Consider the following 21,506-nt stretch of genomic DNA (forward strand, 5'->3'; position numbering starts at 1 on the left):
GATAGATAGATAGATAGATAGATAGATAGATAGATAGATAGATAGATAGATAGATAGATAGATAGATAGATAGATAGATAGATAGATAGATAGATAGATAGATAGATAGATAGATAGATTTATTTATTTATTTATTTACATCCAGTTTCTGAGTGTTTCAATAAAATCTGTCCAGGGGTTCATGAAAGATTTTGGTGACAGACAGACAAGGTGGATTCCAACTGTTAATACCAAAGCTTTAAGCACATATCTTGTACAATGTACATGTACATTGTGTGTAACTCCTGGTATGTGTTTGGGATGACTCTCAGCTACTACCACAGCAATATTTAGCTCAGTATTTGGAAACATTTGTTATGCCTTAATACTTTTCATGTTTTCCAATGTCTGTTGACTGTGGTGACCATATTGAATCAAGCTAACTTCAAAGGTTATTAAATTTTACATATAGATAAAGTTATGACTTTATGAAAGTATCATTTAACTCCAGCCAGTGGTTCTTCTGACACTTTGCTAACAGACAGACAAGGTTGATCCCAACAGTTAATAGTAACAGGGGCAGCTGTGGCTGAGTGGTTAGAGCAGTCATCCCCCAATGGGAGAGTTGGGGGTTCAATTCTACCAGCAGTCACATGTTTAAATGTCCCTGGGTAAGACACTGAACCTCTCTGCCTCTGATGTGTGTCCCATTGGTGTACAAATGTGATCTAAAAAGCTAATAGATTAGTCTCTACAGATTCAGATTAGCTTTGTAATAGAGTGCTGTGTGGATGTGTAAATGAGGGCACAGGTTGTGTTGTAAAGCACTTTAAGTATCTTGATTAGATAGAAAGGTGCTATATAAATACAGTCCATTTAACATTTGAAGCAGTTAGAGTTCAGGGGGTGCGTTGGGGCTGTGTCTCAGCTTCTATCATACTGAACTTTCAATCAATCAATCAACCTTGATTTATAGCGCCCTTTACAGCAGCCGAAAGGTGCTCAAAGTGCTTCACAGTACACAAGTTAAAAACAATAAAAACAATACTAAAATGCCAGAGAGCCAAAAGGTATTAATTAAAAGCCTGCCTAAATCAAAAGGTTTTAAGATTAGATTTAAAAAGGTCCAGGTCAGTGATGGAGTTAGGTCCTGAGGTAGTTGGTTCCACACCCTGGATCAGCGATCCAAAAGTCCTGATCATCACAATGTTGAAATTTGGATGGTGGGGCAAACAGCAAAGATGTATTAGTTGATCCTAAGGTTCTTTCATGCTCACTGAAATATACTAGATCCACTAAATAAGGTAGGACGAGACAGTTCAGAGCTTTAAAAGTAAATAAAATCAATTCTAAAATGGACTGGATGCGAAGAACAGAAAATAAAACAGGCGATGCGCTCACGTCTGGGGCTGTTGGTTAAAAGATGAGCCACAGTGTTTTGGACCAGTTGAAGACATCTGATGGAGGACTGGGAGATTCCTACATACAGAGCACTACACTAGTCAAGTTTTGAGATGACAAAAGCATGAATGGCCTTTTCCAGGACGATAAAAAAAAAAAAAGCTTAACTTTGATTAAAAGACCTAACTGATGACTAATGAAGGTATCGAACTTCAAATACTTGTCAAAAAACACTTCCAAGTTCTTAACTGTGGGTCTGAACTCTGATGTCAGAGCACAAAAGTTACAAGGAGTATCATCACCAAAAAAAAACAAAAAAACTGTCTTTCCTTCATTTAAAAACAGAAAATATGGTGAAGCCACTGTTTCATTTTGGCATTACATTCTAGAAAAGTAGTTTGAATTTAAGTTTAGTCTTCATGGGTAAATAAATCTTTAAGTCATCTGCATAACAGTGAAAAGAAAAGTGATGTCTGGCTATAAGTAATCTGAACTTTGGCTTATTATCTGTAAAACAGACGGAATATGAGCTATTTTGTGTTCGCAAAGGTGGATTAGCAGCAGTGACCATTTTGAATCAAGTTGATTTTCAAATTAATCATCTAAAGATGTGCAGGTAATGATTAATTTCTGAGAGTCTCAGTAAAATCTTTCAACCGTTTAACGAGATATTTTGCTTGCAGACAGAAATGTTCAAAAACCACTGTGGCTCACCCTTCTTTGTGGGGCAGGTGATTACTACAAAACTGTATGTAAGATAAATTGATGTCGGTATGTGTTTGGATTTGTTTTTCTGTACAGGTGACAATCTCACCTGCTCAGCAGCAAACACAGGAGCCACCAGCATCATGCACATCGTCACAAAACTGTTCTGCATCTTAAAATACACAATAAATGAGGATTACACTGTATTCTGTAACTAAAACACACAATAAATTATGATTAAACTGTTCTAAATCACTAAATCACACGATAAATATGTTTTAAACTGTTCTCCATCACTAAAATACATGCTGAATGATTATTCTACAGCATTCAGAGAATGTTCAAACACAAAGACACACTACTAAACACAATCACAAAATATATTTAAAAAGAACAATTTGAGGCAGGATACAGAAGGACAGGTTTAATCATTGTTTATTGTATTACAGCTCAGACAGGAAAGGGACGAGAGCACGGAGAACGAACACGGACTTCTCTAAAAAGAAAAAATATAGAATCTAAAAAAAGAAGATGTAAAACAGAAAGCAGAGAGAAGAATGAAACATTTTTACCGTTTTAACTCAGTCTTCCTGAAGTTACTTCCTGATCTCTCGTAGTGATGGACTTTGGTCCTAAACCACCTGCTAACACCACTAGTTACAGAGTTACCACATTATAGGAATTACACTGCCTTTAACGCACACACAGACACCTTTAACAGCAGGTGGTTTGTTTTAAAAAGTGAAAACAAAGACAGGGCTCATGATTTAAAGCTGTACATTTAACAGTGCAAACAAATAGAACCATTGACAGCGAGGCAACATGGACAGCTGACACCCTTTACAGAAACATTAACAGTTTAAAGTCGCACAAAGTCAGACTGTACATGACTGAACTTAATCTTTGAGAGTTTTAATCATTCAGAGATTTGTGATTTGTTAAGTTTAGGCTGAACACACTTAAGGCTCATTTGAGATGTTAAAACTTTTCAGAAGTTTTCACATTTTGTTGTCTTACTTTCTTGGTGTGTCCTTCCTGGTCCAACAGTGATTGTGTAAATGTCTGGCTCTGCTTGATTGTCTTGACTGGCTTCATCTGTGAACATGTACATTTATGGCTTCAATAGTGTGGTTTGAGGTAGAATACACCTGTGGCTAAGTGGTTGGGCTGGTTTAGAGAAACATTTTAAAATATGTAGTTGTATTGGGGGCGCTGTGGCTGAGTGGTTAGAGCAGTCGTCCTCCAACACAAGAGTTGGGGGTTCGATTCCACCAGCAGTCACATGCCGAAGTGTCACTGGGCAAGACACTGAACCCCTCATTGCCTCCGATGTGTGTCCCATATGAATGTGATCAAGCACTGAGTAGTATTTGTACAGATAAAGTAGAGTGCTGTATGAATGGGTAAATGAGGGCACAGATTGTAGTGTAAAGCGCTTTGAGTATCGGATAGAAAAGTGCCATACAAGTACAGTCCATTTACCATATTTTTTAATAAAAATGTTATTCTCTCACTAACATTTTCAGCCTTTTCTTTATGTTGCAACCCAATGAACTAGGTCATAACACTACTGTCTGCCTGTCTTATTAATAGTGCCATCAGGGAGTAATAGACTCAGGTGTCTGGTTAACATCTTAAAAAATTTCTAAAGCCAAGTCCAAACTGCTGTTATACAAAGTAATTATAAAAGAAAGTTTATTTGTTGAAATTTTAACGATAGCTGCATTGACTCCCTTCAAAATGTCTTTAGAAACTTTCTAGTCTAAGGTTTGAAATGTAAAATACAAATAACTGCAATGCTGACAGTAAAATGGATCTGAAACAAACTAAAACTGTGTACAACAAGAATAGACTTAGAGTTTGATGTTGACTTCACTTCGTACAACATCACAGCCGACACTCTCAGTGCCATCAGCATCCGACAGGAAACCGCTGCCCGACACTACGGTTGGAATGTTCTGTTCAAGAGCAGTGAGTCGCTGTTTCAGTCGAAGCTGCGTCGAGTTGTACTCACTCTGCAGACGAGCCAAACAGGTCTGAGAGAAGTAATGAGGACAGTTACCATCAACATGTCAGACACAATCAAAATGTTTTACTCATAATCAACATACATCCATCCGTCCATACATCTGTCCTTCCATTTGTCCATCCATCCATGGTTCATCCATTCATCTGTCTATTCATCCATCTATCTATCCATCCATCCATCTTCTACCTCTTATCTGTAGTTGGGCCATGAAGGCAACAGGTTCAGGAGAGAAACCCAGACATCAGACATCCCCCTCCACAACAACACATTTCAGCTCATTTTGGGGGACCCAGAGGCATTCCCAGGCGAAAGAAGATACACCATCCCTCCACTGACTTGTGGGTCTTCCCCAGAGCCTCCTATGAGTGCCTGGAAAACCTCTAAAGAGAGGCATCCTGGAGGCATCTTAATCAGAAGAACAAACCACCTCAACTGACTCCTTCTCATGTGGAGGAGCAGTGGCTCTACTCCAAACTCCCTCTGATGATGGAATTCATTACCCTATCTCTAAGTCTGAGCCCAGTCACTTTACAAAGGAAGCCCATTTTGGCCTCTTATATCTGGTAGCTCGTTCTTTTGGTCATGACCCAAACCTCATGATCATAGGTGAGGGTCTGAACGTAGACAGATCATTAAATTGAGAGCATTACCTTTCAACTCAATAAATATCTGGTCTACTGTTCCACGACCAGGACTGAAGCCATACTGCTCCTCCTGAAGCCAAGGTTTGATAATTGGTTGGAGCCTCCCTTCCAACACACTGGATTAAAATTTCCTGGTAAGAGTGAGAAGTGTGATTTTAGGATAGTTGCATCACACTCTCCAGTCCCCATTTTTTAAAATGGGAACTACTACCTCTGTCTGCCACTCCACAGGCATTGTACCAGTCCTCCATGTGACATTGAAGAGATGTGCCAACCATGACAGCCCCAAAATATCCATAGCCTTTAGCATCTCAGTGCAAATCTCATCCACCCCTGGTGCCCTGTCATCGAGGAGCTTTTTAACTACTTCAATGACCTCTGCTCATGCCATATCCTCAGTATGGGTCAGCAGTTCCCCACCCAAACCAGCACAGCCTGGGAGAAAGTCTGGTTTTCTTTCCTGAGTAACCAAACTGTTTGCCAAAACTTCCTCAAGGCTGACTGAAAATTCTTCTTCATGGCCTCCCTAAATTCCTAACATGCCTATGTTTTTGCTTCTGCAACCACCAAAGCTGCCGTCTTTCTGGACACCCTGTACCCATAGCTGCTTCAAAAGTCCTTTGAAACAATAAGTCCTGAAGACCTCCTCCTTCAGCTTGACAGCCTCCATCACCGCTGCTGTCCACCAGCGGGTCCTTTGGTTGTCGCCCCGACAGGTACCAGTGACCTTCAAGCTACAGCTCCTGTAAGTTGCATCTGCAATAAAGGCCTTGAACATGGCCCATTGTGATTCCATGTCCAAGACCTCTGCCAGAACGTGAAAAACTCTACCGGAGGTGTGAGTTGAAATCCACACGGACTGTGTTCCACCAGACATTTCCAATTCACCCTCACTATTCATTTGGTTTTACCAGGTCTGTCTGATAGCCTCCCCTGCCACTGGCTACAACTCACCACCAGGTGGTGATCAGTTGACAGTTTTGCCCCTCTCTTCATCTGAGTGTTCAAGACATTGGGCCGCAGGTTCAACAACAATTACAAAATTGATCACTGACTTTTGGCCTAAGGTGGCATTGTACCAAGTACACTTATGAACCACCCTATGCTCAAACAATGTGAACATTATGGACAACCCATGCCTAGCACAGAAGTCCAATATACAAACACCATTTGGGTTCAGCTCAAGGAGGTCATTCCTCCCAATCACCCCCTCCCGATTACTCCAGTCATTGCCTGCATGAGCACTGAAGTCACCCAATATAATGAGGGAATCCCCAGATGGAATCCTTGCCAACCATCCAGACACTCAAGAAAGGCTGGGCAATTTGCACTGATGTTTGGTGCATATGCACAAACAACAGTCAGAACCTTCCCTCCTGCAGCCCGAAGCTACAGAGAGGCGACTCTCTCATTCAACAAGGAAAACTCCAACACTGAGGCATTCAGCTGGGGGCTTGTGAGTATCCCCACACCTGACTGATGCCTCTCTCCCTAGGCAACTCAGGAGTAGGAGAGAGTCCAACCTCTCTCCAGGAGTTGGGTTCCAGAGCCCAAACTGTGCATAGAGGTGAGCCCAAGTACAGTATATCTAGTTGGTACTGCTCATGACAGACATGCCATTAAAAACCTAATTGGAGAAACTGAATGAGCAGCACTGACCTGCAGCCGATCCAGACTGGTTTCCAGTCTCTCCATTTTCTCCTCCATCTCTTCCCCAGCAGACACATTTGCCTCCTCCAGGAGCCCCTCTTTCTGCAGGATGTCTCGCCCTCGCTGCTCCAACTGAGCCCTGGCATGGGGAAACTCTAGCAGTGCTTCCATGAGATCCTGTTTGGAAAGGCAGAACAGGTCCGAGTATCCCAGACTCCGGATATTTGCTGTGCGTCTGTTCCCCATCTTACTGCCACTGATGTTCAGGATACTAATTTCTCCAAAACAGCTTCCTGCGGTCAAAACGGCTAGCTGGGCTACTCCATCGTCTCCCACCACTGCCAGATGGCCATCTTTAATTATGTACATCTCCTTTCCTACATCGCCCTAAAAAACAATGAAACAGTTTGTTAAATAATAACAAAAAATGTTAAATTGTGTCATCTGGACCAGTTTATTTAAGTGAGAAATGTTTTGTCCCCCATCCAGAGGACTTCCTCAGTCTACGGCGTGCTAACCAGATCTTTCCCATAGGTAGCCTTCACTGATTTGTTTCAAGCCAACCTCCTGTTGGAATCTCAAAAGTAGGCTTTTAACACATGCAAAACACACCCATCCATAACAACAAATCATCATGTACAACAATCCAACATTTTAGGCCAGATGGCCAACTTGCTACTCACAGAAACAGCCTGAGGACAACCAAGGCTAAAGTGGTTCAGAACAGGACATGTGGTCCTGATGAAACTGGTCCAGATGACACAATTGAGCCTTTTTTGTTATTATCTACCTGGATGATTGAGCTTACAATACTTTTTTTGAACCACTTTGGCCTTGGTTGTCCTCAGGCTGTTTCTGTGCGTAGCAAGTTCACCATCTGGCCTAAAACATTTGATTGTTGTACATGATGACTGTTTTGGATGAGTGTGTTTTGCATGTGTTAAAAGCCTACTTTTGATATTCTGACAGGAGGTTGGCTTGAAATGCAGCAGTGAAAGCTACCAATGGGACAGATCTGGTTGGCAGGCCGTAGACTGAGGAAGTCCTCTGGATGAGGGATGAAACATTTCTCATCTAAAGAAATAGGTCCAGATGACACAATTTAATCTTTTTTGTTGTTATCTACCTGGATGATTGCGCTTACAACTTTTTTTTGTTAAATAATTATGAGAATGCTATTTCAGACATTAAACGGTTTTCCTGTTTTTATTTTTCTGTAAATCTTTGAAATTGAACTCTCTTTTCTTAGTTTTTGTAATTTTTGCATTTCTCAAAAACATTTATTTGAACTTTATAAACAATTTTTTTCTCAAAGAAAAACATGAAGATATTTTTAGTTCCTTCAAAATTTTCCTTTAAAATATTCATCAGCATATTTGCTCTTCTTGTGCTACTGTTAACTTTTAGCTACCTTTCTGCTATTTTTAAGATAAGATAAGATAGAACTTTATTGATCCCGCATTTAGCTTTCAGACAGCATTTTGCTACATAGCTTTTAGTCTTTTGCTCCTTTTGTGCGCTAGCTATTTTGACTAAACAAACAGCTGAATGTTTTGCTAAATGGCATTGCTTTAATTTTACTGTGGTACAACAGTAGCAACAAACTGGTATTTCATAATTAATTATGTTAATACTTGTAAATACAAACCAACCTTTCTGCAGATGTAGTCACCAGGACTGAAAACTTGAGGTCGAAGTTTTAACACCAACTCTACAAGGAGACCCGCCTCACAGTCCTGGAATATACGGACCTATTTCCACACAAACATTTACAGAAACTTACAAAAGTTAAACTGAAATATTTACCAAAACACAACTAAATGCTTACAACAGAATAATTAATTTTAACTATGCAAACACATAGCACTGTATCTACAATGATAAAAGTCTAATCTCAGTTAAATTAAGGGTCTTTACCTTTTTCAGTGTGTCCAGATGAACATTGATAGCAATTTCTGCTCTCAGTTTATTAGGCAAACTCCTCAACACTTCCTGTTCATCTATTGTCTTCTGATTGGTCCAGAGATAATCAAACCAGCGTATAACGCGCTGTTCCAGCACCTTACTGACATGTCTAAAGTGCATATAGTGTTTGAGAGCATCAACACGAGTTTGAAAGGTAGTCCTTGTTGCATTCATGTTGGAGATCATGGATCCAACATTACCAACAATGGATGCAAAGATCAGAACACCAACCTGATGAAGAAACACCAGCAGAAATTGTTTATATAGAGAACCTTTGGAGTTGCATAAAGCCTGTACATGAAAGTCAATTTAGACAGTGTTAGGTGAACTTACCAGGAAGTCAAAAATCAAGAACAGATATTCCTCATCTCTAACAGGAGGAGGTGTCTCTCCAATAGTGGTCAGTGTCAGCGTGGACCAGTACAAACAGTAAATGTAGCTTCGGGCCAAAGAGCCAAACTCTGGGTCTGATACATTGGGATAAACCCATGAGTCTGAGCCCAGTCCCAGGACTTTGGAGAAGCTGTAGTACCCACAGGCATTCCAGTGGATGATGACCAGGATATACAGGACCAGTTTCCAGATGCGGAAGGCATTGGGATAACTTGTACGAGTTTCTGTTCGTTCGAATAACTCAAACAAACGCGGCAGTCGCAGAAGCCGGTTGAATCGAAGAAGAGGAGTGTAACTCATTCCGACTGTGAGGTACAAGAGGTCCGTAGGAAGGATGGAGCAGATATCAAGTTTACACTGTAATGTTCGGACGTAGGTTTCTCTCAGACGGCGCACATCTTTCACCAACAAGCCCTGATCCAGAAACCCTTAACACAAATAAGTCTTGACTGCAATGACCAAAGTAAGAAACTCAGAATGAACATGAAAACAGAAATCAGTGAGCTTGGATTTTATTAATAGGAAAAAAGAAAAAATATGTAATTGAAAAAGTGAGTGACATCAATGTGCAAAGTACCTGTGTGGAGACGAACAGCAGTATCCAGTATATAGACTCCATCACAGATGTAGTCCAGCACAAGCCACACCAGAACATTTGACATCTGGAGTTCATCGAAACAGGCCCTTCAGTAAAAACAAACAAACAAACAGAGCTAAAGAAAGTAACAGCAGCATGTGATAAATGGTGAGTGACATGTTTAACCTGAAAGTGAAAGTGCAGGGAGTTAACTAGACTTCTTTTGCAAACATTTTCTCTAACAGAAGTTGTTGTTGTTTGCAGTAGGAAAAGTAATAGAAGAATAATCTTAACCTTCCTACTATGTTAGGGTCCGTAGTGGCCCATTTTAAATTTTAAATCATGATACTGTCTTTTAAATTATTTTTTTTGCATCAAGGCTTTTTGACTTTGTCTGGAACCTTTATTTAAAATTATTATTTTTTTCACTAAATTTAATTTTTATTTTTTATAGAACAACACGCACTTGCCGCGCTGGGGTCATTTGTGACCCAGTTATGGTATAAGACTATCAACCAATAATCAGTGTCAAAACTGAAATCATAAACACCACCTGGTGGTGGATGGGTTAAATGCAGAGACTAATTTCGCCATTGTATGGAAACATACAGTGCTGACATTGTGATGACATTATTATTATTATTATTATTATAAACACACTGTGACTTCACTAGCTTTGTCATACATATGTTAGGGCCTTCTGTTTTTACCTGTTTGCCTACTTCACTGACCAAAACATCCCCATTTATCCGTACTACTATTATTGATAAGTCCCTCATACTCTGCTCCCAAAAACTGAAAAAGTTCATCCAGCTGTAGATGCAGAGACATGTTGAGGCATGCCCACGCAGAGATAAGCCTACCTGGATAGCCATGCCCATCTTGATAGGCAGACCTAGATAGACACACCCACCTGGGTGTGTCTCTACATGGGCATGTAGAGACATGTAGAAACAGACACTCCATTTTACCTAGAGCTTGGCTGCATACCAAAATGAAGAGAAGATTCACAGTACAAGAAGCTCTAGATCACATCCTTGCTGAAAATGATGCAGAGGACACACCTAGTGACACAGATGAGCCAGTTTCTGAGGAGGACGATGCTATTGAATATGAATCAGAGTACACAGACTCGTCGGATGAGGAGGGCACAGGTGCTGAAGCTGCTCCTGTAACTGAAACCTATAAATCCAAAAAGGGTAACATCACTTGGAGTGCGATTCCTCCTGTTTCACATGGCAGGGAAGCTGCTGAAAATGTTATGAAGATGACCCCTGGGATTACAAGGTTTGCTGTGACACGAGTAAGTGACATCAAGACATGCTTTGATTTGTTTATGCCATTGTCACTAAAGAAAGTCATCATTGCTATGACAAACCTCGAAGGGAAAAAAGTTCACGGTGACACTTGGAAGGACATTGATGAGGAGTGCCTGGATGCTTTTATTGGTGTTCTTCTTCTCGCTGGCGTGTACAGATCCAGCAATGAGGCCCTTACTAGTCTCTGGGATGTGTCCACAGGCAGGAGTATTTTCCGCGCAACAATGTCACTTCAGACCTTTCAAATGATCTCAAGAGTCCTCAGATTTGACAACAGAGATACTAGAGCACGGTCTGATAAGCTTGCTCCCATCAAAGACGTCTGGGATAGATGGGTGAAGCTCCTTCCACTGATGTTCAACCCAGGACCAGAGGTGACAGTGGATGAGCGTCTTTTCCCTTTCCGTGGAAAATGCCCCTTCCGGCAATACATGCCCAGTAAGCCAGGCAAATATGGCATAAAAATCTGGGCAGCCTGTGATGCGAAAACCAGCTATGCCTGGAATCTACAGATTTACACAGGCAAACTTGCAGCTGGCATCCCTGAGAAGAATCAAGGAAAACAGGTAATCCTTGATATGACTACTGGACTGCGGGGTCACAATATCACGTGTGACTATTTCTTCACCAGCTATGATCTTGGACAAGAACTTCTCAAGAGGAAACTTACCATGGTGGGCACAATAAGAAAAAACAAACCTGAGCTGCCCCTTGAAATTTTGCAGGTGAAAGACAGGGCTCCACTGTCTTCAAAATTTGCTTTTACAGAAACCACCAGTGTTGTTTCATACTGTCCCAAAAAGAACCGGAGTGTGGTACTTATGTCCACTCTTCACAAAGATGCAGCTGTGTCAACAAGAAGTGACAAAAAGCCTGAAATCATCCTGGACTACAATAAAAACAAAGGAGGAGTGGACACCCTGGACAAGCTGACTGCCACCTACACTTGCCAGCGAATGACCAGGAGATGGCCAATGGTTGTATTTTACAACATCCTAGATGTGTCTGCATACAATGCATTTGTCTTGTGGACCCAGATTGACTTGGGGTGGAACGCCAAAAAAACCCACAAGCGGAGATTGTTCCTTCAGGAGCTAGGAAATTTGTTGATCAAGCCATACATTGAGAGAAGGGAACGGATACCCCGAGACCCAGCCACTGCGAACGTTGTCAGACAGCTCCGGAGCACCACTCCAACCACATCATCAGCTGCACAAAGTGCATCAGTGACAACACGCCCTTCAGGCAGCCGGGCTTCAACATCGACCACACCCACAACTCCACCTGCTTCAAAACGAAAGAGGTGTCAGGTGTGCCCAAGCAATAAAGACCGGAAAACAAACACATTGTGCCTTGACTGCAGAAAATACATATGCAAAGAACATACGAAAACTGCCACTTTTTGCAACACATGCATCTGAACACAACGCAAGTTCATACGCAAGTTCATACGCAAGTTCATACGCATGCATGAAAGACAGAAAGAAACTAGAAAGAGCATGTTTGTAACTAGAAGAGTATTTATTTCATTTTGATTTTTTTCTTGTCTTTCTGAATCTGTATTTTGTATTATTACTTGTTCTGCTTTTTATTTTATATTGGTATTAAAGTTCAATGTTTGAAAAGAAATGTTTCTTCCTTTTTTTGACATAAATATACATGGGTCAAAACTTACCCTTAACACTATAAATGTTACTATGGTTAATAATATTAAAATAACAAAATAATAAGACAAATTTATTTTAGAGGTGTGTTCTAATACTTCTTAAAAAAACACTGTTTTGAGGGCATTTTTTGGCTGATTTAAGACGGGTCACAACTGACCCGTTCACATCATAAGTGCGTGCGGGATCTCGCCCCGCTAGGAAGGTTAAATAAATTTTGTGGAGGCAGGTGCAACTTATTCTACAAATGCTAATCTAACTAAATGATTATATTTCGATGTATAAACTGTATTGAAAGTATAAAGAGAACCAAGATTTAACTAAAACTGCAAGCAGTTATTACTGTGGTCCAAGCCACTTGATGCATGTTAACCCAGGCTAATCTTATCCTCAGAACTCCTTCAACCTTGTGTACAACATACTTGAAATTTGTGAGAAAAAAAAAACATTTAAGGGCCTAACGAGGACCTAAGAGTGGTGAAGGCTGCACAGAAGACTGTTGGAGTCAGTCTCCCCACCATCACAGGCATCTACACCTCCAGATGCAGGAAGAGGGACACCTGCATCATGAAAGACCCCACTCACCCAGCACACACACTTTTTGTCCTGCTCCCCTCAGGAAGGAGATTAAGGAGCATTAAGTGAAGAACCACTAGAATGAGGAACAGCTAGGTGGCTGTGGTTTGTGGGGCGGCTGTGGCTGAGTGGTTAGAGCAGTCATCCTCCAATGCGAGAGTTGGGGGTTCGAATCCACCAGCAGTCACATGTCAAAGTGTCCCTGGGCAAGATACTGAACCCCTCATAGCCTCTGATGTGTGTCCCATCAGTGTATGAATGTGATCTAAAGCACTGATTAGTCTCTATAGAATGATTTGTTCAATTAATTTTGTGGAGATCTAGTTGAGTTCTGTATGAATGGGTAAATGAGGCACAGATTGTAGTTAAAGTGCTATGAGTATCTTGAAATAAGATAGAAAGGTGCTATATAAGTACAGTCCATTTAGCATTTACCATTACCCTGAGGCTGTTAGACTCATGAATATCTAACCAGGATAATCACTGTGAAAAATCACATCATGTTGCTGCTGATCTGTTTCATGTTGCTGTGTTCATGCATGCTCATCTGCTCACACAGACTCATGTTCATGCTGCTGTTCAGCGTGTTGTTTTTATTGTTTTTATGCTATTAGTGCTTAGTGTATATTTAGTTGATGTTTTTCTTAGTTCATAAACTTAGTTCATATCTCAGATCTTATTACTGTTTTTCATTTACATTTTATTGTTGGATGTAACTGGGATCCTGTGTACATAATTTTGCTCCACCACATGTACCACATGTGGTGCGAACGACAATAAAAATCTCTGACTCTGAATCTGAAAAATAGTTTCACACCTGACAACTAGAAGGGTCCAGTTGTAAAAAACAGCAGTGCCGATCACTATCAGCCAATGATAGTAGAGATCATCAGATGGGGATAAAACCAAAACCTTCCACTTCCTCCTCCTGACAGAAAAACATAGATTTATCTGAGTGTCAGCTTATTTGGAGAAAGCGTGTTTTGATTGTGGTATGTTTCTCACCCACGTCTGGAGCGTTGCATGTCATTCTCTGTATCAGAGCCAGTGTGGCTGTGACTGAACCTGCTTGGTGGGCCCTGGACATCCATGTTGGCTGGGCCTCTGAAACGCTCCAAAAAGGAATCTGGTCGCTCCGTCTCCTCAGCCAAGCTCTTCTGAGCCCATTCTCTCAGAGTCATCACCATCCTAACTATCCTGAAAACAAACATGATGATCACTTTAAAAGTCTGAACTGACCAGAGTCATTTGTCTTACCCTAAAGCTTTAAATCACTTATAATTAACAAAACTATTTAAAAATTAACAAAATTCATTATTCTGAATATGTGGCCAAACTTTGTCTGTCATACCTGGACAAAGCCCCTCGTCCTCTAAAGGAATTTTGGGAATTCATTTCTCTCCTCTCATTGGCCGCCATTCTCTGCAGCTCTGAAGAAGTGTCATCACATATTGACTGTCCTCTAAAAATGTAAACATATGCAAAATATATTTAAAAATATCAACATTAGTTAAAACTTTCTGAGGAATGCAGCACTGCTATTTGCTTACTTTAAAAAAAGGAAAATGTTTGAATAAATATTTCAATAAATGTAGCTCTCATGACTGCATGCATGATGTATTTGGATAAATCTGCAAATTGATCACTTGAGTGGTACTCTAAAAACACAAAGTAATAGAACAGAGTTCATTTTAACAAGGTCTGAAACATTGCACTTTCAACAAACCCAATGAGGTACAGTGGAAGCTTGCTAAAATAAAAAAATAAAAAAAGCTAAAACATTGTATAGAATATCCAGAATAATTGCAGGTGTGCTGAACAAGTGTTGAATCTTAAATCCCAAAACTCAGCTGCATTACTGAGGGACTTCAGTGTCCATATAGTCAATGACAGTGTAACTTGTAGGGACACAAATGGGAGAAACAGGTTGCCCAACATGAATTAGGGTAGTGGTTTGTTGTTGGACGTCTGCACTGGTCAAAGTTTGTCCAAATTAAACATTTTGTTAATTATAGGGTTCTCTGTAATTACATGTGATATCAGGTACCTCGGGTCGCAAGTCAATATTCAATATTTGAATTGTGTCATTAAAACTGTGACATAATAACTGCATATAAACATTTCCAGTAATTGTTGATCAGTCCTGAGCACCAAGTTGGAGAAATTTTGGCCCATTCCTCCGTACAGAACTGCTTCATCTCTGGGATGTTGGAGGGTTTCCTCACATTAACTGCTGCTTCAGGTCCTTCCACAACATCGGAACTGGATTAAGGTCAGGACTTTGACTTGGCCATTCCAAAACATGAACTTTATTCTTTTTGAACCATTATTTGGTAGAATTACTTCATCTTCTCCGTTTGAGGACCTTTGCATTTCCTGATTTTTTTTGAATGTGGCAAAAACTGTGCTTTGCCGAACCGTTTGCCCAGTTGGAACATCCTCTAACCCAACACAAAACAACCATTGTGATGTACGTAAAGAAAAAAAATTGATGGTTAAACTTTGGGTTGGACCTTATTTTTGACAAAAATATACATGGCTGATTTTTCCCACAAAAGATGACACAGGGGTTAAATCAGTATATCACTGTGGGAATTCAGGAAGATCAAGATAAACTTAAATAGAAGGCACAAACAAGTTAGATAAAGTTATGAAGATTTATTGGAAAGTAAAAAAGAGACTACTGGTAAACATGGTGGAGTGTAACTGGGCAAGCATGGGACGCAAAGGTCAGACAGTGGATGGGAAGGTGGATGGGTTAGGGTTGTGCATGAAAATGTTCTACGTTAAAACAGAAAATATGAAAAACGCAGACAGATTGGTAAAAAATGACTTGAGTGGGTTGATGGCAGAGATCCAGAAGCCAGGAGAGAGTAGCTGTCATTCAAACACAACAATAAAAGTGCTTTGCAAACTCCATCCCAAGTGCCAAAATCAGCTCTCATTGTTGCTGTTGTGTGATGAAAATTACATCATTTTGTCCTCAGAGTAGCTTTGCCTGCCCCTTCTCAACACTAGGCTTTGACCAAACTTTTTCTCATAGGTGTATGTGCCAAGTATTGTGTGATTGGTCATAAGTTTGTGGGCGTGTTCATCAGTGTCGAAATGCACTCGGACATTCAGCTGCAGGACTTTTCAAACACACTTAATTAGTCAAATGGTCAAAACCTCCTGGATGGAGATCGTGCAGACATCATGCACGGAGGAGTCCATCTGCTGAAAAGTGTGGTACTCTCTTCATGATAGATTTGTGGCCAAATGACAGATGCGTGGACAGAGTGGAGACTCTGGCAAGAAGAAACCCGAGGTGACATACATTGCAGGGGGAGGGGTTTCCCGGGAGCTCTGCACCATCTCTCTCATGGATGATAAAAGGTGTGTGCAAAAACCAACATCCTACAACCACATGACCATGAGTTGACAGTTCGGCTTTGGATGGAGTATGTTGGAGCCTTAAAGCTCTGACAGATACGAGACCCTAAAGGAGCATGAGCCATGCTTTGGTTACAAGAAATATTCTATTTATTTTTATTAGCAACATGGCAGTTTAAACTCTTAATACACACGCTGGCATCTATCTTATCCTTTCCATGAGAGGAAAACTGAAATGCCTATTTGTTTGTTGAAAACTTTCATTGAAAAAGCTTCCATTGTATTACTATTTTTTAAGTTAACCAGTAGCTATGTTTACATGTGCAGGATACAGGTGGCGTCCACCTGTATCCTCCTGGATCCAGGCAGAAGAGGGATGAGACCCCCAAGGAGACCATGGCAACAGACGGGGCAACCACAGGAGAGGCCACAGCTGCAGGTGAAGAGACCCCTGGGACAGCTGCAGCTAGATGAGCAAGGACCTCTGGAGGATGCATCTGGCTCAGCTTCTTCTTTGGCTGAGGGGGGCTTGGCTTCTTTTTTGGCTGAGGCATTGAGATCACTGCAGATGAACAAGCTTCAACGACAGCAGTAGCAGGCTAAGCGAGGACCTCTGCAGCAGCATGCGAAGCAAGGACCTCAGGAGGAGCGAGGACTTCAGGAGGAACGAGTACCTCAGGAGGAGCAAGTACCTCAAGAGGAGCATAGACTTCTGGAGCAGTGTCTGTGGAGAGAGACAGAGGTTCCACTCCTGATGGATCCAGCGGGTCAGGTGCTGCTGCGGGACCCAGCGTAGCAGGTACTGAGGTAGAACCCAGCATAGGAGAACCTGGAGCGTAACCCGGCATGGAGAAAGCTGGTGTGGGAACCAGAGAGTCCAGTGCTGGTGTGGGAACCAATGAGTCCGGTGCTGATGCGAAACTCAGCATGGCAGGTGATGAGGCAGAACTCAGCAGGTCCAGAGCTGGTGAGGGAACCAGTGGGTCCAGAGCTGGTGCTGCTGGTGTGGAAAACCAGACAGGAGCAGCTGGCGTGGAACCCAGACCAGGTGCAGCTGATGTGTGAGAGAGGTCAGATAGAGGTGTGCCGAGAGGAGAACCAGTCTGAGCAGGAGCCAGTGAGTCCAATGCTGGTGTGGGAACCAGCAAGTCTAGTGCAGGAGCTGCTGGCATGGCAGGCCAGACAGGTGCAGTTGGAGGTGTGGGAGAGAGGTCAGCTGGAGGTGAGCTGAGAGGAGAACCAGGCTGAGCAGGAGCCAGCAAAACTGAGCACAGCACATGCCTCTCCATCCACACCTGCTGGAACTGCTCCCACATCTCAGGTGATTTGTTAGTGTTGTCAGCCCTGGTGTAACTGGAGATGACGTCCTCTACAGCGATCATTCTCTCCCAGAGATTGCTGGGGCTGCATGGTTCCTCCCCCCAGCAACAGGTGCGCAGGGGCATGTGGCATCCTTTCCCCTAGTGAGGGGTGCGCAGGGGCATGTGGTGTCCTCCCCCCACAAAGGGAAACACACGATGAGGACTCAGCTGCTCTGTCTGTCAGTCCTCCGACCAATGAGGGTTGGGCTGTATCTGAGGAGAGACATGCTGGGGTTCAATGGAACCGGCTCAGTTATGCCACCCGTTCCTCCTGCAGCGAGTCCGGTTGCCCCCCTTCCTCTGAAGATCACTCCAGGAGAGCAGGAGGTGGTTGGGGAGGAGGTGGGTTGTGAGTGCTGCCACTATGTGAAGGGGTGACAAGAGGTGAGATGGTGAGGCATTGGACCCAGTTTTAAACACCAGGCGAGTACCTTGGTACAGAGTTCTTTTCCTCTCCTCATTCTCACACTGAGCAGTCTTATTCGCCTCGTGAACCAGGAACTCAAAAAGAGTAATCTTCCTGCTGGGTTCTTTTTGGTCTCTGGATTCTACCATGATCTGACTGACATGTGTGAACTCACATGCAAAAAGATGAAAGAGACTCCAATAAAATAAGTAAAACATTTATAAATAAACAAAGCAAAACACCGATGGGGCAGCTAACTTACTGTAGGGAGAACACAAGAAGACAAATCACAAAGCCTTAGACAGGACATTCCAAAGACAAAGACATAGCACCAAGGGGCTAAATATATACAGACACTGAAATGACAGGCACCTGTGGTGATTAGAATCTGACACAGGTGTGACAGTGCTGGAACACACAGAGAGATGCTGAAGGGTGACAGGCAAACATGAGGAAAACACGACACATAAGACCAGACCCCAGAAACCCTACAGCAGCAGGCTTTCATTCTGAATAGGATCCAAGAATTTTTATTGTCATACCAGCTCACATTTGCATGTTTGTGGTACAAAATTCAGACTCAGGTCCCAGATCAAGAAGACTAACAACAAATAAATAAATACAAAAGAGTATAAATATTTATATATAAATATACACACATACACACACATGTATTCACACACGCATGTGTGCATACATGCGCGCGTAAATAAATAAAGTTAAAAAAGTAAGATGAGGCTGAATTAAGTGCAGCTTGAGTTCATCTATCTGAGAGCTGCTCTGAATGCTCCTCAGCCACCTGCTTAAGGGGAGGGGGGCTGTAACAGAATGTGTGCAGGATGAGTGGAGTCCTTCATGATGTGGAGCTCCTTCCCCCTGCATCGTGATGTGTAGAGGTCCAAGATGGTAGAAACACTTCTTCTGCAGAGCCATCCTCTCAGCAGCAGTGCAGCTGCCGTGCCACATGGTGATGCAGGTGCAGAGAACACTCCACCACACAGTGATAGAAGCTCCTCAGGACAGAGCTCCCAAGCCCAGGTCTCCACAGCTTCCTTCATTCACAAACACACAGAGTCCTCCCCCCCATGTTTTTCCTGACCGATGGTCACGGTCCACTCAGAATAACTGAAGCCCGTTGATCTGGAAGGCTGAGTCCGACATGTTGTCGTTAAGCCTCCCTGATTCCCCCTCTTCCTCTTGAAAAAACTGTTGCTCCTCGCACTGTGCTGCGCCATACTGCTGCCATTGACCTCAGGAGCCGCTGTCCGCCGAGTGTGGATTTCAGAACTCAAGCGAACTGTCTCTGAAAGCCATCAGCTCGGTGAGCTGTACTTGAGCTGCGAATCCAGCACTGAACTAGTGCCTAAAACAGCCTCAAAGGAATAAAAATAAGGCTTAATCCTGGGAGCATGAGAAGCCGCTGCACCTTCTGTGCACCACCATAACAACCATAGTGAAGCAAGAATAGACGTACTGACATATGCAGAGTAATAATCTCTCCTTTAAAAAAAAAAAACAAAGAAGTTCTACTTCTGGTTTACTTCCGTGATGAACATAAAAAAACCTGAGTACCCAAAATGGCCCTGCACCAGGTTTTAATGATGATGGAGATGTTACTGCACTCCCTGATTGAGCTACAGGTAATACAGAGCCTTTTGAGCTCTTTCAAAGTTTCTAGTATGTAGAAATGTTGCGTCGCTCACCAACCAGTTTTGCTTTCCTGACATGCTAATATTATTAGCATCTAGCCAGGCGGAAATACGTGAGGTAGACATAAGTCGCATATAAAGCGCAGTCAGGTCAGTTTTCCACAATCGGAAAAAAAATAAACATATTAAGTGTTTACATGCACACTGTTCATATTAATCGGCATAAACCACCCGTCTCATTCTGATTACAAATTCTTTCGGATCGAGCTGAATAAACAAAGAATTCGAATGGGGCATTTATATGACGTATTTTTACTTCAAATGGCCGTTTAATCCAATTTCTTATGTCCATGTAAACATAGCTAGTGTTGTCACAAGAGACCTGTAAACAATATATTACATATTAAATCTATAGTTTGCCATTGCAGTGAGGAGCATCTCTTTTCTGATGGGGTCTCTAAGAACAGTAAAATTATGTTCTAATTTAAAACATATACATTTATTTTTTTCAGTAATCTTAAGTGATTATATTGAAACTTTTTTCATGCTCAGAACTATAAGTAACATTATTAATAACATGTAACATTTCACATGTCTATCATGTCTAGAAAGCGGGGTCCTAAAATGGAAGGTGTTGTTTGGAGGTCTCAAAAAGTATAAATACAAGAACGTGTGTATGTGTGTACCTGCTGAGTGTGCTGTCAGCACGGTCACTCTCCTCCTCTGTCCATGTTTTCACAGATAGCCGATGTGATCCGTGCATTATGCTGGTCATCCTGCATGAGCAGAGTCAGTTCACGTCCGTGTTCTTTTACAGGATCGTCACACAACCCAACAAGCCCAGCTATAATCACCCAGTACGACCGTACAAGCATTTATTCATGTTCACATCAAAGAGACACTTAGAGGGTGTAAACACACACATGATGGAGCCAGTGTGATTCATTCAGCACGAGGTCAGGCTGCATCAAGCATCTCCACAGAACAAGCTGTTCAGCAGTAATGATCAGAGAGACAGAAACCAACAAACCTGATGACAATCCTGATGTTTGATGGCTCAATCCACACATCCAGTTCTCATGTTTCAGTGAGTTCTGCCTCTTCTGTATTTAAATGATTAAACTGTTCGTAAGCGCCAGAAAGGACAAACAAGCACAGAGAATTGCTTTAATAGATGAAGCAGAAAATGTAACTGATGAAAGGGAAGGATCACACGGCCACTTGAAAAATATTTAAATTGTAAATTATGCTTTTTCTGACCAGCAGCTCATCTGAATGTGAGACCCTCGTTTGAAGTGGAGCTTAGATGAGTCTGTGTATGATTGTCTCCTGATTACTGAGAGAAAATGTCTTCATGCACACCTGCACATGTGCATGATAGTATTCTCTGTAAACAGTATACAGTATTTTGTTGTCCAACTGATTCTACGGAGCTGAAATGTTTTTGTTGTTGACTTTGCTTGATTAGGTTCATTTCACAACCAACCCGACCCATTAGAACATGGTCCAGTCACTGCAGAGTTAAAGAACCTCCTCAGAGAGAAGACAGATGAGCTGCTCCACTCAGTGCTCAATCAAATAAAGCATCATCATCAGCTCTGTTGAAGTCTGAGGTTCTGTGGTGGAGAAAGTGAAGCAAGGATGAGCCGTTTCATATCTTTTCACACCTTTTGTGTGATTTATTTCTAGTAGTGACGGCTAAATCCAAACAATTTTCCTGGTAGTACTGAAGCCTTGAAGAACATTTTGTTCCACAAACTGTTCTATGATCTGTTCCACAGTCTGTTTTGAGTGTCCCATCGCTGTTTCACTTAAC

The 21,506-nt window shown here is 41.9% G+C and overlaps 1 protein-coding gene across 1 annotated transcript; it reads right to left on the minus strand.

The window, feature by feature from the left end:
• Window positions 1-3,938: 3,938 nt before the first annotated feature.
• On the minus strand, window positions 3,939-20,465 carry LOC119408571 (cyclic nucleotide-gated cation channel-like). The gene is made up of 10 exons (XM_037675413.1): window positions 20,377-20,465; window positions 14,254-14,364; window positions 13,908-14,099; window positions 13,720-13,830; window positions 9,344-9,450; window positions 8,707-9,194; window positions 8,326-8,604; window positions 8,061-8,159; window positions 6,418-6,795; window positions 3,939-4,121 (listed from the first exon to the last, which is right to left on the minus strand). Exons 1-10 carry the CDS (start codon window positions 20,463-20,465, stop codon window positions 3,939-3,941), a joined length of 2,037 nt encoding a protein of 678 aa, XP_037531341.1.
• Between the last annotated feature and the right edge of the window lie 1,041 nt (window positions 20,466-21,506).

Source organism: Nematolebias whitei, chromosome 4 (genome assembly GCF_014905685.2).
Source record: "Nematolebias whitei isolate Nwh7 chromosome 4, NemWhi1, whole genome shotgun sequence".
In the NCBI taxonomy this organism is placed as follows: domain Eukaryota; kingdom Metazoa; phylum Chordata; class Actinopteri; order Cyprinodontiformes; family Rivulidae; genus Nematolebias; species Nematolebias whitei.

Excerpts from the sequence above, each read along its gene's own strand:
- LOC119408571 (XM_037675413.1), bottom strand. The coding sequence starts at position 20,465 with ATGACCAGCATAATGCACGGATCACATCGGCTATCTGTGAAAACATGG. Across the intron at positions 9,451-13,719 it reads TGGACCCTTCTAGTTGTCAG|GGCCTGTTTCGATGAACTCC; the intron begins GTGTGAAACTAT and ends TTTTTACTGAAG. Across the intron at positions 8,605-8,706 it reads TCTTGATTTTTGACTTCCTG|GTTGGTGTTCTGATCTTTGC; the intron begins GTAAGTTCACCT and ends TTTCTTCATCAG.